Raw genomic sequence first — 9,261 nt, 5'->3', positions numbered from 1 at the left:
GGGATTCACCTCTAGGCTTTTCTTTCACGCAAAAGCATGTTAAAGTCTAAAATTTGGGTTCATTACCCAAAATAGCATTCAACTGAACATACGTTTTGACTTTTTATTCTTTGCCTTTAATTTATTCTAAAAATTAACAGAGAAAAACCTTCACTAAACTTTGGTGAAAGTGAAAAACTGTGAAAAAAAAGTAATTAATATTGAAGGTCTAAAATTTTACTGAACATTTTTTTACATTCATGATTACCAGAATCATAGGAATTATAAAGCTTTAGAATAGTAGTAATTATGAAAGGACTTTAATATACATTTTATGGTCGCACTGTAGCTTAGTGGTTAACACCGTCACCTTTCACCACCAGGGTCTGGTTTCGATTTCCACCTCTGGAGTTTGCATGTTCTCCCCGTGCATGGTTTGTTTCCTCCGGGTACTCTGGTTTTCTCCCAAAATGATGCCAGATTAGGCTGTTTGGCATCCCCAAATTGCCCATAGTGTGTGAACGGGTCAGGGGTAGCTCAGTGGTTAAGGCATTGGACTACGGTTCGGAAGATCCCAGGTTCAAACCCCACAACCACCAGGAGCAAGGCCCTTAACCCTCAACTGCTCAGATGTGTAATGAGATAAAAATGTAAGTCGCTCTGGATAAGAGCGTCTGCCAAATGCCTAAATGTAAATGTAAATGAATGAGAGGTCCCGGGTAATGAGATAAAAATGTAAGTCGCTCTGGATAAGAGCGTCTGCCAAATATGTAAATGTAAATGTAAATGAATGAGAGGTCCCGGGTATATGGGTCAGCGGTAGCTCAGTGGTTAATGCATTGGACTGTGGTTCAGAAGGTCTCAGGTTCAAATCCCATGACTGCCAAGTTGGGCCCTTAAGCAAGGCCCTTGACTGCTCAGATTCATAATATTTTTTTTATAAATGTATAGTGCTCTGAACAAGGGCATCTGCCAAATGCTTAAAAAATGTAAAAAGCGTATGGTATGTGTGTGCCCTGCCATGGATTTGTGCCCTGCCATGGATTTGCCCCCTGTCCAGTGTGTACCCCGCCTGATGCCCTATGTCTCCTGGAATAGGCTTCAGGCTCCCCATCACTCTGTATACAGGATCAAGCGGTACAGACAATGAGAGTGTACCTTTTGTGACACCGAAATGCCTGAGGAGAAAGAAATGTGCTGCAGTGTGAAATGTTGGATGTGATGTGATAGAGGAAACACCTACCCACTGGTGTCATCGATAATATTTATACTTTTTTTTTTTCATCCAAAACCAACCTTGATAAGTTTACTGATAACACATTTTCTCCCAGTCGCATTGTTTGTTGTGACTTAGAACTGCTTAAACTTTTCCCCGTTTGAAGACATCGATCATTAAATGGTTAAACAGTGTTTGTGTCTGAAAAGGAATTCTTCCAATCTGGCAACCCTGCCTGGGACGGGCTTAGGTACATGTACACCAGCTGTAGCTTCTCTGCCTGTGATTGCTGCCTTTGAAGATCTTCACATCTTCCCTGATGATCTAATTTGCGCGCAGAGGGCAACATGGCACAGGGTTCTCCATGTGCTCTCGTTCTGTGCTCCTCTAAAACGCTGTAAATGTGAGCAGAAGGAGAGACGTCACTTCTTCCACTTTTTTCATCCCCACCGTGCACTTTCCCACCTTTTCCTACCTCCACCAGCTCACCTTCAGTTCGTTTTCTTTCACCTGCTGTTTCTTCGGCTCGGGCACCGCCGCACCACCAGCGCGCACTTCGGCACATTGGATGCACCTCAACATCGGAAAGGGGGGAAAAGTTTGTCTGCGCTTTTTGAGTTTCTTTTTAAAATAATTATTAAAGTCCTCCAACCACCAGGATGAGTGTCAAATCCGACTCCGAGCCCAATAACAACGTTGTTGAAGAGGAGGTAAGATCTGAAAGAAAGCAGGAGTCTTAAACACCCGTGCGTGTTTCTCCTCCCTTGTGCGCGCGCGTTACTCTTCAAAGCAAAAAGTATCTCTGGAGCTGTTTGATTCTCGAATATAGTTCTCTAAACTAACTCCAGTTGGGACGGTGTGTGTTTATACACTATTTCTATTCAGAAATGACTTCCCATGCGCGTTAAAGTCATATCCAAATGATAACGTCTGTGTCTTGAAATTAAATCATTTTAATATTTAGATCCTTGCAGAATTTTTTTTTTTTTTTTGTGTGCATTTAATTGAAATGGCTAATTACATGTTTCCAGTACAGAGGAGCAGCTGCAGTCAGCTCTTATTTCAGTGATGAACCCTGTTTCAACTATCACTGGTTATGTGGAGTCACTTAAATTTGCTCCCCAGTTTCAGGAGTCACAAAGTCTAAACAGCTTTAAATTAAACACCAGTTAAATGCATACCTTGACCCATTATTATAAATTAGATTTTTTTTTTATCTTAATTAAACTTGAGGCTTATTCAGCATCCTTAGCTTAATTCTGATGCTACAGCTTTCCAGAATAGAGGGAAAAGTATGAGTTCCAATCTGTTTTTAGGTGGAGAGCGGCTGTGTTCTGTCTGACCTCGTAGCTGCGGCACAGAGGAAGGAAACCCCATCATGCTGTGTTTTTATTGTCCGCCAGCACTCTATTGTAGATAACAGCCTCCCACTGAGCTTAAAGTTTGCTCTGTTAAGTACAGATCAGACCTATGAATACCCACAGAATGAAATGCCCCTGGCTTGCTCCTAAGGGACAAATTCTTAGTTATAAATTTGTCTATCCGTTCTAAAATTTAAATTTATCTGGGATTTATTATTATATATTTTTTTTAATCCACCCTGTAAAGCTGCTTTGTCACAGTGGTTATTAAGTGACGTATAAATTGATTTGGTAGAAGTCAAATTAAGTGTTTATAAATTGCAGTGTCGTCTTCTACTGTTATGATGAATCATTGTTTTTAAACAAATCCATGACACTTTCATTGTGTAGGTTTGTTTTTGCTAATGCTATATGCTATGCTGTTAGTTTATATTTTCGACTTCTTATTTTGCAAATCGAAGCTTTTTTAAATCGGTGTTAAACATTGGGTCTAAAATGCATGATCCTCCAACTTGAGTTTGTGCTTTATGTTTTACATTGACTGTTCCCTCTAGGTGCGAACACTTTTTGTAAGTGGCCTGCCAACAGATATCAAACCTCGTGAACTCTACCTCCTATTTAGACCATTTAAGGTAAGAATGGATTCTGAGGACTTTTGTTCTCAAGCATTTTCTTCCCATAGCCAATTGACAGAATTACTGTTTGCAGCTGCTGTCTCAACTAGAATGTTTAATTGTACTTAAATGACTGGGCAGATTTTAAAATCGAATTGCATGAGTCACTTGATTGCTTATTTTATTTTTCTTTTCCCCCACCATGTTAAGATTTATCAGGAAATAGAAACTTAATTTACTACAGCATGCACTAACTTCAGTGTTGATGCTGATTACATGGTTGATAAACCTGATTAAACATTCCCTTCCAATTAAGTAATCACCTTCAGTTGGGTCAAGGAAGACCTTGGCTCCTTATGGAGGTTGCTGAAAATGTCTTGGCCAGGACGTGAGGTCTAATTATACCCTTCACCTTTCAGGGTTATGAAGGTTCTCTGATCAAGTTAACATCAAAGCAGGTGAGTGTGATATGATGTTATGTACAGTATAGTGTCGGGTCAAATCTGGTATGGCTTTTTAAACATGTATTTAATTTTTTTTCTTACTGTAAAATACCAAAGTTTATTTTAATAATGGATTTGGATGTTCATTGTTTGTGTAATGCTGGCGTTTTCTCTACCCTCTGATAAAACTTAATTAAATTTGCTATTCCTCCTTTTCCAGCCTGTTGGGTTTGTAACCTTTGACAGTCGGTCTGGCGCTGAAGCAGCAAAAAACGCCTTAAATGTAAGCACTTGGTCATCTGTAAGCAATGTGATGAATTATTGATCTGTCAGATGTTGATTAGGTGCCCATACATTGTGGTTATACATTGTGGTTAACTACACACCATATGTTTAGGGAGCGTTAAAGAATGTTTGTTTAACATTTTAATTGTGGTTTTTCAAAGGTAACTTTAATGTTTGAGTTAAAAGATTGTGTATTTATTGGAACTAGTTTTACTTTGGATGACAAAATAGCTGAAGTCTGTAATCGATGTGGTCCAAACATTTTGAACCCTAGCTATGGCGGGAGCATTTCACGTTGTCCATTTGTAGAGTCCTTCCAAACATATATGTCAAGCTTGTTGATGTATAAAAAAAAAAAAAAAAAAAAAAAGACAGTAGCCCACTAATTACAATTTTGAAGTCAATATCTTAATTTTATTGTTTCTAACATTGATGGAAAAAATAGCAGTGGTAATTGTAAATCATGGTGAAGTATGGACCATATGAACATTACTTTGTAGTAAATTATGTGCAGAAGCTGTAAAATTTAACTGCCTCCAGCTATTTTAGGCTGTAATCTGCCATATAAATAAAAGCTGTAAGTGCAAAGCAAACGGACACTGCATGGCTAAAGTTTAACATGTGGTCCACTTCATTTCCTGAGCCAATGGTGAGTGGTGATTTGAGTACCGTTGATAAATCGGCTTCAGCTGCATGGACTTAAGCTTTTGCTCATTAGTCCTTTGCTTACATGTCGTATGCATAAATATTTACACAAAACACCCTAATGTATGCTGATGTTGATCCAAGAAAGTAAGTATTCAGTAGACTAGTTAAGCCAGTTGAATGTTGATTTTAAGGTGCGCTTGAAAAAGTAAAAAATGTGTTCCAAATCCAACATCTGTTCTATACAATTTTATAGATCTACACTTGTAGGCATGACCAGCTAGGCTCGGACACATAAAACAGACAGTTCTATTTAAATTTTTTTTGGTTTATCAGCCTAGGAGTTTTCTCCTCTTTGCATGGTTTCGCGACTACCTTTTTATGGAGGGAGACATGTCAGATTTGCACTTGGCAGGGGATGTAACATTTTAAATGGACCACAACGATTACATGCTTTTTTTTTTTTTTTTTTTTTTAAAACCCTAAAACTTTGTTTTACCCAAGTAAAGTATTTAACATTCCTCTCTGGACTAACAATCTATTTTCCTGCCCTAGTGTACAGTATCTATTGTAGGATTCTACCTTTTTTGTCAAGTTAAAGAATCTTTCACCTGCATGTAGACACCAGCTTGGTGCACTCTCTTGCACATTCTGCCACGTTGTCAGGCACAGCCCACTCCTATCATTGTATCCCCCCACCTTGTTTCTCCAGGGAGTTCGGTTTGACCCTGAGAACCCGCAGACCCTCCGTTTAGAGTTTGCTAAAGCCAACACGAAGATGGCAAAGAGTAAGCTGATGGGTACGCCGAACCCCACAAATATCCATCCAGCTCTAGGGGCGCACTTCATAGCACGGGACCCATGTAAGTGTACGGCCACATGGAAGCTTTTTCAGCACATGCAAACACCGTTGCCCAGCAGAGAAACTAATTCACCATCGCATGCATGCATCATTAGAGCACTGACTGCCCTTTCAGTGACTTTTACACATTTCAAAATCTCCACTTCACACCACATTTACCTTTTTCTGATGTTCATCTGACTCGAGCTAGTATTGAGCATAGATTCCAGTTTTATACAGAAGTGTCCGTGATGTGCATTGCTGCGTTTCCTCAGATGACCTGACTGGGGCAGCACTGATTCCTGCTTCTCCAGAGGCCTGGTCACCATACCCTCTGTACACAGCAGAGCTGAGCCCTGGCCTACCTCACACTGCTTTCACCTACCCTGCTGCTGCTGCAGCTGCCGCAGCCCTCCATGCCCAGGTGACCTTTCAAACATCTAATAAGCCAGAGGGGGGGGAGAAGGAATGTTGCAGTTATACCTTTTTATTAATTATATTTAAACGTGTTTATTTTGTCTACTTTTTGCTGCCATGTTATCTGAAGCAGCCTGGTGCTAAGTGAGTGGAGCTAAAAGGTTTATTTCTTAATTTTGTATACATTATGGTTTCCTTTATACATTTCACTACCTGGAATGGAGACAAATTAAACGACATTGTTTTTAATAATTTCTTTTCTATAGTTCTATGTAGATGGGTACAGGTACTGACAATCTATATATTTGTCTCATCAACTTTTTTTCTCATGAAGTGTAAACTTTAGTTCAAGAGGTGTTACAGAAATATTGTACTAACTGTAATATTTTCCATCCCGCCTTTTTTTTTCTTTTTCTCATGCTCAACTGTAATTGGACAGCTTAGCTGAAAAGTTATATGACCAGTTCTATTCCTCCATGGTTAAGTAAGAGCTAAAAGGTCTGTAGCTGATTGTAGTTGTTGAATTTACATTTGACAGCTGTTCATGAGAGCGCTCAATAAGAAGTCTAAAGAGGTGTTAAAGTTAAGGAAGCAATCATTAAGCTAAAATAAATAAATTGGAGAGCAGACACTTTAATCTACCAGATTGTTTTGTCCATCAAATCTAAAATGTGATAAAGGTGATCTACAACTACCCTTAAAGTGGGCGATTGCAAAATTCTTTCCTTGAAGTAGAAAACCCTTCTAAGGTAAGGTCAAAAACACTCTGGAAGAGGTTCAACATCAAGGTCTAAGATCAAGTCGCTTTCGCGTTTAACTTCAGGTAGTGAAGTTAAACCCTATAGAAAGCCAGCCTAGTTCTAGAACAAGTTTACCTTCTAGCAGAATGAGTGGATGAGAAGAATATGTTGAAAGGAAGAACCAGTGTTCCAAAGCTTGCATCTGTCAAACATGGTGGTGGCAGTATTATGGCATGGGTAGCTACAGTGTGGCGGCCAGTTGAACCGGGTCACCTCACTGTTGATGGGTGTAGCAGGATGAATTTGAAGCATGGTTATTGCTTGGCTTTAGTGTTGTGATACAAAACTAATAGGACCGCACTTTATAAAACAAATGGATAAGGGCGTAAGTCCTGCAAAGAAAAGGAATGGCCTGATCTGGTCACATGATCTGGCAAGTACAAAGCATGCTCAGTTGTGCTGAGAAGTGTTTTTTTTTTTTTTTTTTTTAAGGCTTGGTAAAGTATGTAGTCAAGTGAAGAAACTTAGCATTTCTGGGTGTCTGTGGGCTCCAGACTTGAGGCTGCTATTGACTGACGCCCCAAACCCCCCCCCCCCCCCCCAAACCCCTTCTTGCGTTTAGAAAAAATGTTAGTATAAGTAGTTTCTTGGATGAGTAATTTTTCTTTTGCTTTTAGATGCGTTGGTATCCAGCAACATCAGAGTCTTCCCAACCAGGATGGAAATCAAGGCAGTTCTGTTAAAGATGGTGTGTCCTCCTATATAATTAGTATTGTATATAAGAAGAGATTGTTTTAAGCTGATGGATATCATTTTATTTATTTATTTTTTTGCACAGGTATGAAGAATGGCATTGACTTCAAATGGAGTGAATGTATTACAGCCCATACTTGATTCATCATGACCCTTTGGATTGTGAAGAGTGTTCTCCATCTTTTTGAACAGGTGGCTGAGATGGTACAACCATACTAGCACTTGCCAGAGTTATGAAATGTTTTGAATAAGTAATGAGACAAGGCTGCTCCTTTTTTTTTTTTTTTTTCTTTTTTTTTTTTTTAAATATAAATATCCTCCCTTCTCTCCCTCAGTTCATGGTCTGACTTGTTTTTTGGGGTGTGGGGGCGTAATGTGGGTGGTGGTAAACTGATATAGGTTTTGTGCCCCCTTGTCATGTGCATTACTCTTTGGCTTGGTGTAATCTAATCATTTGTGTTTACCTTAGTATTTTGTGTTGGATATTAAGTAGTGGCCAGCTCAGTTTAGAAGGTTTGGGTATCTGCTCTGACGGCTTACGTAAGCTGATTATGCATAAACTATTATTTTACTGTGCCATCTTGTCTAGGCTTGTAAATGTTTCCATATGACCGCTTGATCTTGCCAAATACAGACAATACAAGTATATAGTAGAACATGTGGGGCGAAAGAGTGCAATTAAATAAGTAATCTAAGTTATTGTCTTTTTGTTTATTTACTGATTTAATATCCTATAGAACAGTTGTAGAACTGTGTTTTCCTTTGTTAGACTTGTCAGCATGACAAATCTAACACTTTGTGGGTGGCAGATTAAACTGTTAACCTTAGATTGCTGTAGAAAGATGTCTGCTGGATGATGGTGAATGAAGATAAAAAAAAATGCATGAAGGGGTTTTAATGGATTATAGTACATATGGTCAATATTGACAAATTTATTTGTAAAAAAAAATGTAAAATTGTATTATAGTAATAAAATGTTAATGCATTACACTGATGTTCTTGCCTATTTTTGATTAAAGGAGTGGTGTACCATAAAACTTTCATTTTATGTGCAATATGACAAAAGTGGTGTGGTAGCTCAATCTCTCCAAATGCCCAGTTGATGGCTGCTTTTGTGTGTGTGCCCTCTGGAGGTGAAACATAAGCCAGCAGAGAAACATGTTTTGGAGGGGGCCATCTTTTTATAGTGGGGGAAGTCATAGCCCAGAATTACTGTTTTGTGAAATGGTCATTTTAAATCAAATTTACAGTAGCAGATTTTAAAAAGCTTAATTGCCTCAAAATCCAACTATTGTGTTTTTTATTTTTTTTTAATAAATGCATCTGAGTGTATAAAGGGTATCAAAACTTGTTATTGTAATTAATTTCCTGTACCTTTTATTTTGGTCCCTCTAATAATTTGAATTGTCACTTATCAGATAAAAAAAAAAATTATCCAGCATGTTACAGGACTTACTGAGACATTTCAGAGGAAATACTCTGTCTCGACCAGGAAAGTCTCAGCTAAAAGACTCCTTTAAGGCAGGGGCTAAAAATAGACAACGATAAATTAGTGTACAAATTCATCTAAATACTGTTTTAAGTTTGGTACATCTGAGTGTTTTCAGGAGAACATATGGTGTTTTGCAGTTGCTGGAGTCCAGATGTAGGGTCGTTCAAACAGATGCAGAGAGACAAAAGTAATATTTTGAACATTTTGCAGGCTGCCGTTTGGAGAAACCAGAGAATAAAGAATAAACCAGTTGTTGGGTCAAAATAACCCAACCAGATCTTCATTTGTAAATGACTGCATGAAAAGGGGTGCAGCTGTACTAGGAAACTCCTGTATACACCACCGATTTTCGGAAGTATGTACAAGTACCACTGAGCATATACAGTACATCAAATTTCAATAAGCTGCTAAAAAAATATTTTTTTATTCTTTTATTATTCAATAAATGAGAATGCGTCATCGTTTAAAACGAGCG

General features: G+C 38.5%; 1 protein-coding gene across 1 annotated transcript; it reads left to right on the top strand.

Moving 5' to 3' along the window:
- Positions 1-1,466: 1,466 nt before the first annotated feature.
- rbpms2b (RNA binding protein, mRNA processing factor 2b) lies at positions 1,467-8,282 on the top strand. Its single transcript, XM_053493499.1, has 8 exons — positions 1,467-1,905; positions 3,111-3,188; positions 3,590-3,628; positions 3,834-3,896; positions 5,256-5,406; positions 5,660-5,808; positions 7,219-7,289; positions 7,380-8,282. Exons 1-7 carry the CDS (start codon positions 1,855-1,857, stop codon positions 7,282-7,284), a joined length of 597 nt encoding a protein of 198 aa, XP_053349474.1. The 5' UTR covers positions 1,467-1,854; the 3' UTR covers positions 7,285-7,289; positions 7,380-8,282.
- The last annotated feature ends 979 nt before the right edge of the window (positions 8,283-9,261 follow it).

The sequence above is a fragment of the Clarias gariepinus genome, chromosome 3, assembly GCF_024256425.1.
Source record: "Clarias gariepinus isolate MV-2021 ecotype Netherlands chromosome 3, CGAR_prim_01v2, whole genome shotgun sequence".
NCBI classification, from domain to species: Eukaryota; Metazoa; Chordata; class Actinopteri; order Siluriformes; family Clariidae; genus Clarias; species Clarias gariepinus.
Note: the sequence above shows the minus strand (reverse complement) of the source record. Positions and strands in the feature narration are given on the sequence as shown.

Excerpts from the sequence above, each read along its gene's own strand:
- rbpms2b (XM_053493499.1), top strand. The coding sequence starts at position 1,855 with ATGAGTGTCAAATCCGACTCCGAGCCCAATAACAACGTTGTTGAAGAG. Across the intron at positions 3,189-3,589 it reads TCCTATTTAGACCATTTAAG|GGTTATGAAGGTTCTCTGAT; the intron begins GTAAGAATGGAT and ends TTCACCTTTCAG. Across the intron at positions 5,407-5,659 it reads CTTCATAGCACGGGACCCAT|ATGACCTGACTGGGGCAGCA; the intron begins GTAAGTGTACGG and ends GCGTTTCCTCAG.